General features: G+C 35.0%; 1 protein-coding gene across 2 annotated transcripts in view; it reads right to left on the bottom strand.

Moving 5' to 3' along the window:
- Window positions 1-14,978, bottom strand: part of sh3gl1b (SH3-domain GRB2-like 1b) — a 44,335-nt gene extending 29,357 nt beyond the window's left edge. For both annotated transcript variants that reach the window (XM_056463812.1, XM_056463813.1), the window contains exon 1: window positions 14,627-14,978. In XM_056463812.1, coding sequence (XP_056319787.1) covers window positions 14,627-14,671 — 45 coding nt within the window. In that variant the 5' untranslated portion in view covers window positions 14,672-14,978. The remainder of the gene's footprint in view (window positions 1-14,626) is intronic.
- Window positions 14,979-17,964: the final 2,986 nt, after the last annotated feature.

The following is a 17,964-nucleotide window of genomic DNA, read 5'->3' as shown; positions in this document are numbered from 1 at the left end:
ATCAGAGGAAGCGTGTTCAGAAAACCTGTGTGAAAACAGTTCACTATTTTCCTACAGTAGTGCATAAAGAATTATCCCTAAGGCTGGCATCATCACTGACTGCAGATTAATGGATGAAATTAATTTAATGGGAGCTCACTTTCCAATATACAAATACAATGTGCAAATCCACTTTCAAAACAATGACACACACGTAACTGAAAAAGACAACATCTTGTGCTATTCTTTTTCTTTAGAAAATTGTTTAACAAAATGACTGATGACTTGATACTGGTGATACATACAAATGGTCTGCAGCAAGAACCCAATTTCTAAATGCAAAGAGCATGCTTTTTACATTAAGTTGTTACATCAAAGCCAGCTCAACCAGAATTGAATATGTTTCCTCTATTGTGGTGAATATCTGTGTGAAAATGCTTTTTAGAAAACAAATGGAAGGTGGGATTTAATTGGAAAATCAGTTGGTTGCAGTTTTTTTTCTTAATGCTGGAAATTAGTGACAAGTTTATGTATTTTCTATTTCAAAAAACAAAAAACAATTTAAAAAATAAATTGTTTCATTCATTTTATTCCTGTACATTAGAAGAATGTCAATAACTCTTCAAGTTTTAATGTTATTAATATTATTGTTATTCTTATAATTATTAAGCAGACTGCTGAACTCTTTTTATGTTTTTTTTTGCTTTATTTCCCATACATTTTCAATCTTACACTAAAACTTGAATGCACTATTATGATTTAAAAATTCAGAGCCAATGCTATGAGATTTCGTTCTGCGTACACCATTACATTTGACTGTCAATAAACCTGGTCAAATAAAAGTTCATGAAGAACATTCTCGTAACAGTTTCGTTAACAGAACTATTAATTTGACGACACACTGGCAGTTTTGCTGATCCAATAATAAGTTGACAACGCTACTTTTCGACCTCTTCAAAAGGTATTGAAAAATGCAATTGATCAGATTGCTTTTATAGTGTAGATGTGCATGTTGTGATTGAATGCATTTAAACAGCAAGACAAAGTAAATATTGACCTTTTCTATACTGCAGAATGGGGCAAATGACAAGGAACACAAACAGCAATAAACAGTCAAACTACTTGCTAGCGTGTTTATGACTATTCATAAAAATAAAAATAACAGGATAAGAAAATACCAATTTGCAACATCAAGCAGCATAACGAGCTGTTTTTAAGGCTAAAAATCAATGGGAGTGAATGAGACCGGGAATCTTGAGCCAATAAGGTTCCAGTGGCTGCATTCGCTCATATGTGAAAGAATAAAGTCAATACTCTCTAACTGTTTGCCTAATCCTTAAACATTTTGAGACATGCTAATTAAGCCCCAGAAAGATAAAATTTCTATCTATAATCTTTGGTTTAAAGGCCAAAAGAATGTAACATGGACAACGTTCTCTTACCACTCCTAATTCTAACACAAAACAACAGCGGTTGTCAAGGTTTTCAGGCTATAAGACCAGAAATGTTGCTCTCCATTTCTCCATACACACCAGTCTAAGGATGCAAACTTTTAACTGACTTTTGATTACTTCCAATAATCCTCTTGATTGATACTTTATTGATGGTCGATGAAGCATGGATTTTCATCAGCGATCATAGTTTTGAGGCACGTGCTGGTTTGAAAAACATATAGGCTACAGCAGATGTGCAGGAAAACTTAAACAAGCACTCAAGTTTATTAAAAACCCTGTGGTATTTTGGACATGATGGCCTTTTTACATTCTCCAGATTCTTTAATATGTCCTTAGTATTCTCAACATCTTATGCACATTTGGAAAGAAATGCACCATTGGACTTATCTTGCATTATTACAGCTAGCGATTAATCAATTGTTCATTTAAACAAAGATCGATTGTATGAATTTATGGACAGTGAAATCCCCGCATCACCAAACCACAGGCCCTCCCCCTTCCCTCAAAAAAAATCCCAAATGTGGTTGAACGTGGACAATTCTATTTTTATGACTGCATTTCTGTTTTCCTACTCACAAATCCTAATCATTTATAATAAAAAATACAATATTCCACCAGGTTAAGATTAAATTCATGGCGGCTTCAACAGATTTCTAAAGGGAGAACATTTCACATTAAAATACTGTATTTCTCTATGAACTACAGCTTTGTTCTTTTGGCAGTATTAGTCATTAGTCAAGCTGAGCAGTTCATTGTATTTGTATTGTAGTGGTGGAAGAATTACTACCTTCACACACATGGTTTCTGAGGGTTTTATTAGGATAAATGTAAGATTTTAAAACCTTTTTAAGGCCAAGCAAAGAAAATACAATGAACAACTTGAAGGAAGCACAATACGTCAATATGTTCTAATTACAGATTTACAGGGTGCACACAATCAATTGTTTTACCAACACTTAAAATTTACATTTAACTCAGCTTTACCATAGATAGTTTAAATAACTCTGCTCCTAAACTCTAGAATACAGATATAACCTTTACTGCAAATTCTGAACACATTTCAAAATAATGATGTTCAGTGCAAACACTAGGAATGCTCTGATCAGATACCGAGAACCGATTCCTTGTCATGGCGATTCTGATGCTTCAAGCTTTATAATGCATAAAGCACATTGTCCCTCTAAGTATGCTTCTTAAGTGGAGATCTCTCCTTACCTAAGAGAATAAATGAAGGATGTTGCATATAATCCCTTAAACATGTCTCTTATAACTATTTACAGTGGACATGTCATGGCCAGAAACAGCTTTACAGAAAATAATAGGCAAGAAAAATGACTAACAAAGCAATTTGGAAACATTGCAAATGATGGAAGAATTCAACATGTCTCAAAGTAGAAAAAGTTTTGAGTGAATATTTGATGCATAAGAGGCAAAAATGCACACCTATAAATACATATTTGTTTACTGCAATAAATATATTACAAAAAATCTCAAATATTTTTATATCAATAAAATTTTCAGCCAGGTTTTAGTCAACTTGCAATATTGTCAAAAACACACAACGCAATTTCCTCTTAGTGCACTGTAAAAAATGCAGGGTTCCACACAGTTTAGTCATGCTGTTCCACCACAAATTGATTAAGTTAACTTAACACTTTTAACAAATTTATGTGGATTGAGCATAAAAAATATTACGTTTTCCCAATGAAATCTCAGGAATTGTGTCGTTTCAGCTTCTTTTAAATAAGTAGACTGGACGAGCAAAAAAACTAAATTTTTTTGAGTGTGTAAAGCTGTAAACAAACACCTGCGATCGGTTCATGAGATCAGCAGCTTGGCTGCTGATCTCATGAACCGATTGCAGGTGTTTGTTTACAGCTTTACACATTCAAAAATAGAATCATAAAATGTGATTATCGGACAATATTGATCGGAGCATCCCGAGCAAACACCTATAGATTGCAAAAAGGTCTTTAAAATCGACTTAATTCTAACCGAAAAAAATATTTTCATACCTCATTGACAGAGTTTTGTTCTTGTTTTAATGATAAACTCACTTGATTCTGTTTAATATATCAGAAAATAATTCTTCATTTCTAAATTTATTAATAAATCTATTTGGATTGGAAAAGACTCTGGGCTTAATGAATTTAAGATCTTCAACTCTGATTATATACTTTGAAGGCTTTAAATTGTGGAACAGTGAATCTTTAAGACTTTTTTTCCATCAGAAACCCTAAAAAAATGTGTATTCCGAAACAATTCCATCATAAAAAGACTCAATTAAATAAGTTTCTTTGTCTACAGAAAATGTTAATAAAATATTGATAATAATTACTGTGTAAAGCAGATACAAAAAAATTGATTGGACACTGTCATTTGTTAGTTGCTGCAATCTCAGGAAAGTGACTGGATACAGGGAGTTAATCTTTCTGATGTACTTCAAGAGGGCACTTCAGTTAAAAATAAAAGTGCATTGATGAAACAAACACTGTAGAAGGCTGCAGGAACATACAAATAGCATTTCAGCTCAGTTACAACTAAACGAAAAACATTGCCTGGTGTGTACATTATTAAAGGAATCGCAGAGCTCTAGAAGTTTTACAGACAGCACACCAAAGACGAAGGCTGGGCTGAGGGTGTGACTGGTGTCAGAGTTTGTCTTTTGGCAGGGTGTCCGGCCTGTGTCAATTATTGATTACTGTGGAATGCTGGCATGAGTTCTCTGCAGCACTGCAGTCCAATAAAAAGAGCCAAGCAGAGCAGGAGAAAGCACCCCAACCCCCCTTTAGTGTTGCATGATTCATATTCCGCCTCTCAGGCCCAAACGCAGGCCATTTTCCTCTGCCTTTCTGAACTCCTCCACTCATGCAGACCCCCCGCTAGGGAGAACAGAGCATGTTCCTGACAGGAAATTGGGCAACCGATCGTCTCTTCCTGCTGAGATCAGCGAACAGGGACAGAGATGAGCTGCTTCCCTACATCTGTGACCACGTATCCTTTGGAAAACGCAACCGCTGGCAACAGGAAACTAACAAATTGACGAAAAACACATTAAGTCTTGAGTTGATTACACTATAAACCACAAACAAAGAACCACAAGAATGCAAGAACAGCCGAAAACACCGTGAGCTTTTCCTGATAACACATTTGATTGTCTTCACACAGTCAAAGTGAGACTTTTGGCACGTTTTTCACATTGTCTGATGTGAGTTCATGCACAAGCAAAACTTTCACTTTTGAAAATGTCCTAACACAATAACAAGACAATCAATCACAGCATCCAAAATCATTTTTTTTACTGCAACTATGTGAAAAACTGGGGTAAATTCAACAAATGAGGTGAAAAATGGATGTGAATTCATCAAAAGTACCAGGATAGTTTTCTACTTCTGGTGAGATATTTAAAGAGAGTGTTAGGGCTGCACAATATTTCATTTTAGCATAGATATTGCAATGTGTAAACCTGCAATAGTCAATGTAGGATGTGCAATGTGGAGTCAGGATTGTAGTTGACCAGGTACAACTATTCAGAATTTTGAAGTTATTTCAGCTCAACCATAATAAAGTGAAGGCCTATGTAAACATTAAAGCGAGTTTAAAGCATTTGGCCACTAGTAATTATTACGTTGGTAGCTTTAACATGGACATGGCTTTAACATTTTATTTGTATTTAATTATTCACACAATGAAGAATATGCAGCTTTATTGTTCATATTGTACCTCTATATATTTAGACTCCTTTATTTCTGTATTTGCTCTATATTATTTGTCTCTGCTTGTATTCGTTGATTATATTTTTTGCTATCCCCTACAAAATTATCCCAATCAATCTAAAAATATTATTTTATCTTGAGACAAATCGCAATATAAATTGCAGAATTTAAATATTGCAATGTATCTTTTTCAAGTATCGTGCAGCCAGAGAGAGTGTGAAATCAAAATGTCTAATGTTTATTTTGCTGGCACACATTGTTATTCTTTGGGTAAACAATTAATCTGTGTAAGTTAATTCACTGAATAAAAAAATGTTTTGTTAATCTTTAATCAAAATCTAAACGTTTAGAGTGGTGGTTTTCTCTGTTGACCTCAGTTTGACTGCTTCAGTCACGATATTCTTAACTAGCGACGCACCGATCCCGATATTTGGATCGGATATTGGTTCAATACCGCATATTTTTGCTGGATCGGGTATCGGCCAGCTGGTACCGATCCAAATCCGATCTTACGCGTGCGCTATATTCTGTGTAATTTATAAGCCAACAAAAGCTTGTGGTCTGAAGCCATTCTACAGTTTAATGTGAAGCACAGATGAATATTCAAGTGGTTGAATTCATGTTCAGTTTAGCGCTTCTCGCCGATGCGCCTGTCAATCATTCTTCATTCATTTACAATTCAAACTGCTTGTCGCGTTCATGACAACACGAAAAACTTTCTCCAAGACTATTTGTTCCTGTTAGTTTAAATAATCATTGGAGAAATGCATTTACTTTTGCATTAAATGGGTTCATTTTGACCTGCAACAAAGAGTTCATTGCTATTTTTTAATCATGTTGTGCTGTGTCTGTTAGATCAGCAGATCGCATTTACAACACTGGAGTAGAGAGGGTTATTACCTGCTCTTCACACACAAAGTAGGCCTACCTGAAACTTTAAATTAGAAAAGGCTCAATAATATCTTGGACAGATCCTCAACACACTGATTTCTACCATTTGTGTTGCTGTTTCTGCACGCTGTGTCAGTGTTGCAAGCGCTTTATTTAGGCACCAGTTGTGCAGACGTGTAAAGCGCCGCTCCGCAAGATTATTTCTACAATAAGTTTCTGTTCTCTCATCCTTCCGACTGAGTTTAGGCTATTCTTCCGAGAGGAATACTTTAAGTGGTGCGAATAGTCTGTAAAGCCTGGCTCATTTTGGTCAAAGTAGCTGATTAAATTAATAAAGTGAAACTGACGGGCCGGCACATATGAATTGTCATTAACAGAAAATTATTTAGGCTAATATAGGGAACTCTGAAACTGTGAATATTTCCATGTAATTTTATATATTAATATTTTATTTAACAGACCAGTTTGTGCACTGAAGCATAAGCGAACCTTGTTTTGAACTTCACCACAAATCTTCTTGTTTATTTTGTAGATAACTGACCAACAAAAATACATTAAAATAACCAACAACTTATACCAAACTAAATTCGTTTCAAAAAGATAACTTTTCAGACAAAAAAATGATTTTTCAGACATTCTTTCAGTTTCAGTTTCTCTGTCTCACTCACGGTACGTTTAGGTGAGGGAATGTTTATTAAGTAAAACTGGCCTCAGATGGTTTAGTTTAGTCTGCATCTAACCTGCAGGAAAATATCAGCCTTTCTAAAAGGCTGGTTATTTTACCATCGATTAGGGTAGCCTATTACAGATTTAAAAAAAATCTTAATATTAAAAAGGAAACATAAGCTGGACCACAACAGATCATATCAATGTCATAATGAATGCTCAAATAATGTAGCCCACAGTTTATAGCAAGCATCATGTTTAGATTGTGCCATCTGTCATATACAGTAGGCCTATAGGTGTGTTATTTTTTACAAAAGAAGATATATTATTTTATCACCAGAACTAGAGAAACTGTATTATGTTAATAGAAAAATAAATAAAAATTTTTAAAAAGGGGAACAGTATTGGGATCTGATCTGTATCGGTCGATACTCAAAATTTTGGTATAGAAATCGGATCGTTTCCAAAAAAATGGTACCGTGCATCCCTATTCTTAACCACTCCCCACTGTCCGCTAGTTTGCCATGAGGAAATCATGTGCAAAAAGAAAGCCTCGGCCCTACTCAATCTTCCATTTAAAACCACATCAACATACTGAAATAAAAGTCACAGCAACTTCTGGTTCACGTATCACAATGACTTACGCTAAATGATTTGAAACCTACGATAAAATACTTTTAAGCACATCAGGCAATTAGGAATGGGAGAAAAATTAGATGCGTCATGATTCTTTTGTCTAACGATTCGTTCTAACGAAATGTTCAGAATCTCTTCTGTATTAAAATTAGGCCTCAGCAGGCAAAAGCTCTAAACAAAAAAAGAAACGTGTTGATAGGCACACATATGCATGGCACAAAATCTGCTTTACATGGACAGAAGGATTATTACAGGCACAGCGCTTTTGATCCATTTTGCGGCTGCGACTTCAGGAAGATGTTCAAATTCCTTCCGTACTCAAAAGCGATTATAAACGTGGCAACGCTGTCCCTCTCATTCATCCTGTGTGCCACCAGCTTTATAATCACTAAAGGAGCCAGACATTAATGTAGTTTTATGGACTGACTACAATAGAATGTCATCACTACGGAAGACTCTATTACAGATGAGTGAAGGCTTGCGGCTTGTGTTCTGCAAACGCATATGTGAATTAAAGTGAACTAGGCCTACTCCACTGTGTTGAAAACTAATGAAACATTACTATGTTTTAAAGCTTGTTTTATGCTTTAAGCTGAATACTGTGTCTTGCAAAATAACTAGTAAAAGTTGTAAAGATAAAAATGTACAGCAGAAGAAATAGGAAAAATGTAGGTTAAGAATTGATTTGGAATCGTATCATGACCCTCGAATTGGAATCATGACCCCAGATTCGGAATCGGATTGTGAAGTTTCTAAAGATTCCTACCCCTACAGGCAATTTATATTTACATGCCAATGTGCATCTTTGAAACCAAGCAGAGTGCTGGTTATCTCGTCCAAAAGTCATTCATTCATTTATTCTCCTTCGGCTTAGTCCAGGCATGTCCAAACTTGGTCCTGGAGGGCCGGTGTCCTGCAAAGTTTAGTTTCAACCCCAATCAGACACACCTGGGCTAGCTAACCAAGCTCTTATTAGGGTTTCTAGAAACATCCTTGCAGGTGTGTTGAGGCAAGTTGGAGCTAAAATCTGCAGGACACCGGCCCTCCAGGACCAAGTTTGGACACCCCTGGCTTAGTCCCTTATTTATTAGGGGTCGCCACAGCGGAATGAACCACCAACTATTCCAGCATATGTTTTACCCAGCGGATGCCCTTACAGCTGCAACCCAGTACTGGGAAACTCCCATACACTTCTGCATACGCACACACACACACACACACAAACTCATACACTATTGCCAATTTACCAAATCACTTATAGCGCATGTCTGTGGGGGAAACCAGAGCATCTGGAGAAAACCCCACACGAACCCGGGGAGGACATGCAAACTCCACACAGAAATGCCAACTGGCCCAGCCAGGACTTAAACCAGTGACATTCTTGCTGAGGCAACAGTGCTAACCACTAAGCCACCGTGCCACCTTGTCCAAAAATATGTTACAATTATAGAATGGATGCTGAAACATGACCAAGCAATAGAGTAGAGGAACTATGACGTCAATTTGTAAGCAAAAACCCAGAAGCGAGTTAGCATTTTAGCAGTTCCGGTTCCCTCGTCCCAAAGTCAATGGGTTTTTTGAATGGGATATCAGCAAAATTGCTTAATGTTCGTGGCTAACACAAATTCAAGATACTTTCACGTTTTATTCTACGACGTAAATCACATCAGTTACATCACACTTGATTTTTTAAATCGGTAAAGCTTCTTTAAAAAGACTGTTGCTATCAAGTTGCTAAACTGGACTACAGGCGGTGTCAGAGACATTATACGTCATCGAGCTGAACTGCTCACTTGTAAAGGCTGTCGAGACTAATTTGCTGATCATTTATTTTAATTAAACGATATTATGAAGATACTGCTTACCAGAGCAGCCTGCCTCTTTCCTGCTCCCAGTAATGCAAACTTGTAAATAAATGTGTAAATATAGATACATATTAACTGTCATTTTAACGTGATCAAGTGATTTTTTGTCGAGTTTTCTTCATCTGAACACATTTAACTACAATATTTACACTCCTCCATAAAATGTATAGCAGATGTGACTGTCTGGGCTGCTTTTCGCTGTACTTGGTGACTTAAAAAGGAAAATTGAATGTTGCTCTGTGTCCATGATGGAACTTGTAGGCATTTAAAAGACTTGTTCCTCGCACCTCATTTCTGTCGTCTGTTAAGGTAAGCAGGCTGTGCGCACGCGAGCGATACACTTATTTCAATATGTCTTGTGATAATACTATGTAGGCACATTTATACATACAGTTTTAAAACTTTTAGAACAACCTAAAGCAAAACAGATGTATTTCCCACATAAAAACAATCCAAACTGCACGTAGGTCTATGTGTATTTGCGTATTTATTTGTTTATAATATATAGCGTGGATTAGAATATAATAAACAGAGAGATTAACTCTTTGTCATAGACCAAATTTCTAAAAATAAGCTTGAAAAGTTGTCGTTAGCAGGGCGATGCTGACGTCACAGACGAGCGCCCCGAGGGCACTGCAGTCTGTTTATTCACCTTATTCTTCGCGTATGAGTGGGCGCAGCCATTTAAATCATTTTGGCTCGAAACTTCCGGTCTCATTCACTTTCATTCATTTTTAAACGTTAAAAACAGCTCGTTTTGCTGCTTGGTGTAGCAAACTGATATTTTCTTATTATATTATTCTACTTTGTCTGTATTGTCATGCAAACACTTGTTTGTAGAGTAAGTAGTTTGACCGTTTTCTGCCGTTTATTATTCCTAGTCATTTCTCCCATAGGCAGCTGAATCAGAAGTTTTAAAACAATCGCAAAAACGCATGCACCTCCGCATTAAAGAATAAGGTCAATAGCCTAATGTTAGCTTTTCAGTTCTTGCGTTTGCACTATAGATCCAAAAGTGCTCAAAGTTGTATTTTCATGTGAGGATTATACAGCCGAATAAAACATGTAAGTGTAATGAACTGTGTTTGAACACAGAGCTTATTATTTGCAATCTTCGAAAAGCCTATGGGGATTTTATCGAGAGTACCAGTTTTATGCTAGCAGCCGATTAGCCTACAAGGTGACGTCATAGTTCCTCCGCTCTATCAAGCCATGGTAAGAAAGTGTAAGAATAACTGAACAAAGTAACTTTACTTTGCTTCAAGTGTTTTGGTATACCTGATTGTTCTTGATGTTTTCAGGTTGATATATCTGTACCAGTACAGTGGAGCAAAGTAGTGGTGATAATATTATTTATTTTTGTTTGATTTCATTGTTAAGATGTCTGATCTGTTTTATGCAACAGTAAAACATGGCTGTTTATTGTACGTATATTATAGTATATTGCACAGCCCTAACACTATATAATAAACATATCTTAAAGGGCACCTATGGTAAAAAATCTACTTTTCAAGCTGTTTGGACAGACATATGTGCATGTATGGTGTATAGACCGTCATATTGGGGTGATATAAGCACACCCAGTGCTTTTTTTTCAATTTAACAACATAAAAAACGGTGGACCAATTGGAGCAGTTTTCAAACAGACCGCAACTTTATGTAGGAGAGCGGTTCCACCGCCCACCAATATTGATTGACAGGCACGTCATCATATCCTCAGTTTGTTGATTCACGTCCGCCATTTTCAGCGTGAGTCGAATCGATATCACTAAAGGAACACCCTTGCTCTATTTTTAGATGCAAGGCTCATTGGGCTCAACACAAGAGCAATATTCTCCACATTATCGCTCTAATCGGAATTATTGGTTGTATCTTAAGGTAGGTTTGCAAACATGTGTACTTCTCATTGAGTCTACCTTATACTTCAGCCGTTTGCATTTCTCGCGATCCCAGAAGCTCCCTGTGATCTTAACTAGCATGCGTTTTAGAATTCTAAACATAGGTTCATGACACCTACATGACACTTTTTAACACATTATAATAAAAAAAAATCTGAATTGTGTTTTAAACTGAACCTAAACTGGCACACTCAGAAGAACCATAATATAAATATTAAATCATAAAAAAGAGGTAAACTATGTGCCCATAAAATGACTGCCAAATAAGTTCAAATTGTAATGTATTATTTACTTAGGGCAATGCAGTGGTGCAGTAAGTAGTGGTTGCCTCACAGCAAGAAGGTCGCTGGTTCGAGCCTCGACTGGGTCAGTTGGCGTTTCTGTGTGGAGTTTGCATGTTCTCCCTGCGTTCATGTGGGTTTCCCCCGGGTGCTCCGGTTTCCCCCACAGTCCAAAGACGTGGTACAGGTGAATTGGGTAGGCTAAATCGTCCGTAGTGTATGAGTGTGGATGAGTGTGTGTGGTTGTTTCCCAGAGATTGGTTGCAGCTGGAAGGGCATCCGCTGCGTAATAACGTGCTGGATAAGTTGGCGGTTCATTCCGCTGTGGTGACCCCGGATTAATAAAGGGACTAAACCGAAAAGAAAATGAATGAATTATCTATTTAGACTCAAACTTAAGATAGATATAGTTTATATCTAACCAAACTGTTCTCTGACAATCTGCTAAAACCAAGCTATTGCTGCTATAAGGTACATTCACACTCCTTTCATATGCATCATAATATTTGACAATACATTAAACAATTGGAAAGAACTGAAACCCCATTATTCAGACTTTCTTTTATAAAAATAAAAAAAATCAAACGGAAATAGGGGTGATTTTTTAACATAAGGACATATTTAAGGTATTGCATTCTTTGCTTGTTATAATCAAACTACCCTCAGAAAACATTTACCACTTGTTTAAACTACTTATTTAAAATAAGTTAAAGCAACACAATACTTAAGGCTTTTTGGGACAACTTAATTGTTTTATGTTCAATCCACTTAAATTTGTAAAAAATAACTTAGGTAATTTAATCCATTTGTATTGGGACAACAGGAAGAAATTCTGTGGAACCCAGCATTTTTTACAACTTATCGAAGTGTATTTAAAAATGAGTTTTTGTTATTCTGTTTCTCTTTTCTTTTATTCAGTTCAGTGTTAAATTCGTAGACAAAAACATTTTGTCGTAATTTTCATGATAAAACAAGTTTCCACCGACGAAAACTTAATAAAAATCAAGTGATAATGACTACAACTATAATAATAATAATATACTGCCATTTTCCTTGACTAATACAAACGAGACTAGAATGTGATTGAGGAACGTTTTTTGGAAAAAATCCAATCAGAATAAATCTTGATGTGTGATGAATGATGCGCACACACACACACACACACACACACACACACACACACACACACACACACACACACACACACACACAAGTAACTGATTCACAGTAGATGCAGGGTGCGATTACAACATCATAAGAGTAAAGTTGAATTAGTCAACTAAAATATGAAATTTAGACAAATAAAACAAGACTAAAACTAAAATGATTCAGAACAATAAAATCTGGCTAAAACTAAAACAAAATTTGGGCGTCATGGTTCGAGCCTTGGCTGGGTCAGTTGGCATTTCTGTGTGGAGTTTGCCTGTTCTCCTCGTGTTCGTGTGGGTTTCCCCTAGATGCTCCGGTCCAAAGACATGCGGTACAGGTGAATTGGGTAAGCTAAATTGTCCGTAGTGTATAAGTGTGGATGGGTGTGTATGAATGTTTCCCAGTGATGGGTTGTAGCTGGAAAGGCATCCTCTGTGTAAAACATATGATGGATAAGTTGGCGGTTCACTCCGCTGTGGCAACCCCGGATTAATTAAGGGACTAAGCCGAATAGAAAATGAAACGGAATTCTGATGAAGTATTGTGTGATGTTTTTAATTTATAAATACCGGTTCCTTCCCATTGCATAAATAATGCAAAGTTAATAATTCACACAAACATGAAAATGTACTCCCTGTTAACTGACTGGTTCCAAACCTTTATGAATTTCTTCATTCCTTTAAACACAAAAGCAGATATTTTGAAGAAAGCTAAAAACTGGCAACCACTGCTGTCCATAATAGGAAAAAAAAAACTACGTAAGTCAATGATTACAGATTTCCATCCTTCTTCAAATTATCTGCTTTTGTGTTCAACAAAAAAAAAAAAAAAAAAAAAAAAAAAAAAAAAAAAGTCAAACAAGGGGAGAACGAGTAAACGATCCGTTCTGGGTGAACTATCCCTTAAGCATCCTAACTTGACCAAAAAACACAACTGAAATCTTAGCATGTCCATCTATAAAAATACAACATGCATTAAAACACTTTAAAAAGATATATCGCCCAAAGGGCACATGTTTAATCAAACGCAGATTTTCTTTAACCCACTGTCAATTTAAATGGTTGACACACAGAGGTAAAGTTGGTTTTATATTCAGATATTCAGACATTCTCCTTAACATAATTTCAGAAAAGTATTCTTGGCAAATTCTAAATAGGGAAATCATATAAGCAGCCAGTGACCATCATAGTACAACATTGTTCACAGTCAATTAGATTGTGTTAATTTTGTTTTTAGTCATACTAGCATGCTAATTCCGATAGAATAGTTTAAGTTACATAGTAAACAATATTGAAACTTCTAAATGAACGATTGTGCGAATATAAAACCAACTTTACCTCTATGGTTGACATTTGCTCACATTTACAACAAAAGCCAGAGCTGCGAATGTCACATTTTCCAACAGCATACTGCCAGCATGAAGTCTGAACCACAGAAACAAGACAAACACAAAAGCCATCGAAGACGTGATTGATCAACAGTTGCCATTGTGAAAAAATGATGCTGCACTGCAATTATGATGTACGTCTATGGTGAATACGCATAGAAATGTACATATTTTGTACAAGCCTATTTCGTAAATAAACGATACAGATGTATTCAGAGCCAAGTCGTTCGTTTTACAGCAGTAAACGTGGCAAATGGAGTGATATACTGTAGTGAGGACGGGGGCGTTGCATTGCAATTCCAAGCTAAAAGAAAACAGACACTCTTCAACATATTTTTAACGCATTGTAAGCCATAATTAGATGCGAATACACCCATAGAGTGGCGCTGAGTATTTATGACCAGTGAAATCTGTCAGAAATATTAAATATTGCAATGGCTGTAGGTTAGGACAAGACTGACAATAAAAAAACAACAAAAGCAAGCAGTCTGTACATATCGAATGATATGACATTAAACAAAACCATCATTTACCGACGTATTTATACAGAAACAGTTAAATACGAAAATGAGAAAACAACATTAAACACTTTTGAAGCGCAGAATAGCGGACTGAAGTTTAACGCAGCGTTAGCAGGCTAAGCTAACTGGCACGGCACTGCGGGTCAATGGAAGAAAACAACAGGAAAAAAGTAACTGGCAAACCTGACTGGCTTTGTAAAACTGCTTCTTTAAGCCCGCCACGGACATCTTCAAAGCGTAATCCTCTCTCGTTGACGAAAAAAAGACTTGTAAAGTAGGTTTGTTACTGACACAACAGTGTGGCAAAAGTCAACGGTCGCTGAGTGAAATATAAACCTCAAGTCCTCAGATAAACGACACCAACTGTACAAAAATATTCCAGGAGGCGGTTGGGAAAGGTTTTTTAAAACTTTGTTATTAACTGTTTTTAAGGTGGCTTTCTACTACAAAATGACTTGTATATGGTTACTGGTGCAGCCACCGCATTTGTAAGTCTTGAGAAACTAGCGGTTTCCTGCGCAACGCAAGCACATTCCTTGCGCGAATGGAGAAAGGACGGGAAACGGGACAGCAGCGCCTACTGCCGGCCAGAACTTATTCTGCAGCCACTGATCAAATGCTTGTATTGTCCAGAAGATGGAGCCAGATGTCTATAAGTGGAGTTCGTCATTTATATTACGCTGACATTGCCTTGGCAGCTTATGGTTTCTGAGCGCAGCACTAATGCTGTAGGATCAAATCAATAAAATGTAATACAGTTTATTAATATTTTTTCCTCTTCAACACTAAGTAGTTTTTACTTTATGTAGTTTTCTCAGCAGAAAAAATACACCCACTAAAGTTTCATGTCATTCAGTATAATGTTAAATTAATACAAATATATTTTAAATAATACAGTATTGACATATAAAAAAAACCACTTAATGATACTGAATGTATATAATATTAAAATACTAATAAATGCTTCTTAAAATTTAGTTTTATTTAGTTTTATTTTCTCGAATAAGTTTTTAGTTTTAAAACTCAGGAAAAAAATTACCAGAAGACACCAACTAAAGGTTCATGTCATTCAGTATAATGTTAGATTAATACAAACATATTTTAAACAATAATAAATGAATGATATATTGAAAGACCCTTTATTGATATTGAACACACACACACACACACACACACATATATATATATATATATATATATATATATATATATATATATATATATATATATATATATATAGCATTTTTTTTTCTCAGCCGAAAATGACCAGAAGACACCAACTAAAGGTACAAATCATTCAGTATGTTAGATTAATACAAATATATTCTAAACAATAATAAATGAATGACGGGCAACGCGGTGGCGGAGTAGGAAGTGCTGTCGCCTCACAGCAAGAAGGTCACTGGTTCGAGCCTCGGCTGGGTCAGTTGGTGTTTCTGTGTGGAGTTTGCATGTTCTCTCTGCGTTTCCTCTGGGTGCTCCGGTTTCCCCCACAAGTCCAAAGACATGCGGTATAGGTGAATTGGGTAGGCTAAATTGTCCGTAGTGTATGAGTGTGTATGGATATTTCCCAGAGATGGGTTGCAGCTAAAAGGGCATACGCTGCGTAAAACGTGCTGGACAAGTTGGTGGTTCATTCTGCTGTGGCGACCCCAGATTAATAAAGGGACTAAGCCGAAAAGAAAATGAATGAATGAATGACAGATTGAAAGAACATTCTAGATACTGAATAATGTATATATATATATATATATATATATATATATATATATATATATATATATATTTCTCAGCAGAAAATGACCAGAAGTCACAAACTAAAGGTTCAAGTCATTCAGTATAATGTTAGATTAATACATTACAAATATATTATAAACAATATTAAATTAATGACATGAAAGACCATGATATTGATATATAATGATATATTGATATATAATGATGATAATGATATTGAATAACATGTATGTGTGTATATAGTAATATTGATTTTGTTTTCTTTTGAACAAGCTATTTGTTTATATTTTTATATAATTTTATATAGTATGTTTATATTTTTATATTTTATATTATTTTTATATATTTTAAACAATAATAAATTAATGACATATTGAAAACATTTAATAATACTGAATATATATATAATTATATATATATATATATATATATATATAATATATATATATATAATATATATATATATTATTTTTATATATATATATATATATATATATATAATATATATTATATATATATATCAAATGATAAAATATTAATTAATTATAAATTTTAATATAGTAATACTGATGTTTTTTTCTCTTGAACAAGCTTTTTTCTATGTTAGATTAATACAAATACATTTTAAACAATAATAAATGAATGACATATTGAAAAAAACATTTTATGATCCTGAATAAAAATGGTGTATATATATATATATATACCAATGATAAAATACTAATAAATGTTCATTTTTAATATTAATAATGCAGATTTTTTTTCAGAAAATGACCAAAGACACTCAAGATTCAAGTCATTTAGTATAATGTTAGATTAATACAAATATATTTTAAACAATAATAAATGAATGACATATTAAAAGACCATTTAATGATACTGAATATATATTAATGATAAAATACTAATAACTGTTTATTTTTCATTTTTAGAATTTCACACTGTCCATAAAAGCCTACAGTACCTTTAACCCATCTGTCAGATATTGTAAAATATTTTAAAACGTTAAAATATAATATCATTCAATAAAAAATATAACTTTTAAATACTGCTAACATATCTGCTAAGCAAATAGCAATGAAAATGAATTCACCCATATTTTGAAATTGAATTTTTTTTACAAAGAATAAAATAATATATAACAATAATATAATAATTAATTTTCAGAAGCCTGAGAAACATTCATTTTAGGTTTATCATCTGAACTATATATGCACATATGTGTGTCTTTGTGTGTTTTTAAGTGTAATTGTTCATGTATATAAAAGTGTCACTTAAGAAGAATGGAACATTATTTGAAATATAAAGCCGACACTTGCATTTCATGTTTTATGTGTATATAGTCACTTTTGTCAAATTAATTTGGACTTTCTTGTAGCAAAGTGAGCCTTACCAAATCACCTTTAAAAAATTAAATGAATAAAATTAATTCATTCAAATACATTTTACTGAAACCAAACTTTAATTGATTTCTAAACATATTTTGTTATAACATAAATGTGCTCTATTGTTTATTCTCCATTTCCACCTGGGGATACTCTTCCCGAGGCCCTCAGACTATGCAGAGTCACTGATTCGATCCAAGACCAACGATGAGATGATCCCAAGGTTTCCATATCCTGGACCGGGCCGTATCCCCAGCAGCTACTGTGGTGGTCATGGAGGAGTGGAGAACATGAGACTGATTCCTATGACGCTCCAGGGACAGACGAATCATCGCTGAGGCCAGCTTCCAGCCTCCGCCGCTGAGACTGCAGCTCTGCACAAGACGTTTGGCCAGCGGA

This window comes from Danio aesculapii, chromosome 8 (genome assembly GCF_903798145.1).
Source record: "Danio aesculapii chromosome 8, fDanAes4.1, whole genome shotgun sequence".
NCBI lineage: Eukaryota > Metazoa > Chordata > Actinopteri > Cypriniformes > Danionidae > Danio > Danio aesculapii.
The sequence above is the reverse complement of the archived record's forward strand: the minus strand, read 5'-3'. Positions and strand labels throughout refer to the sequence as shown.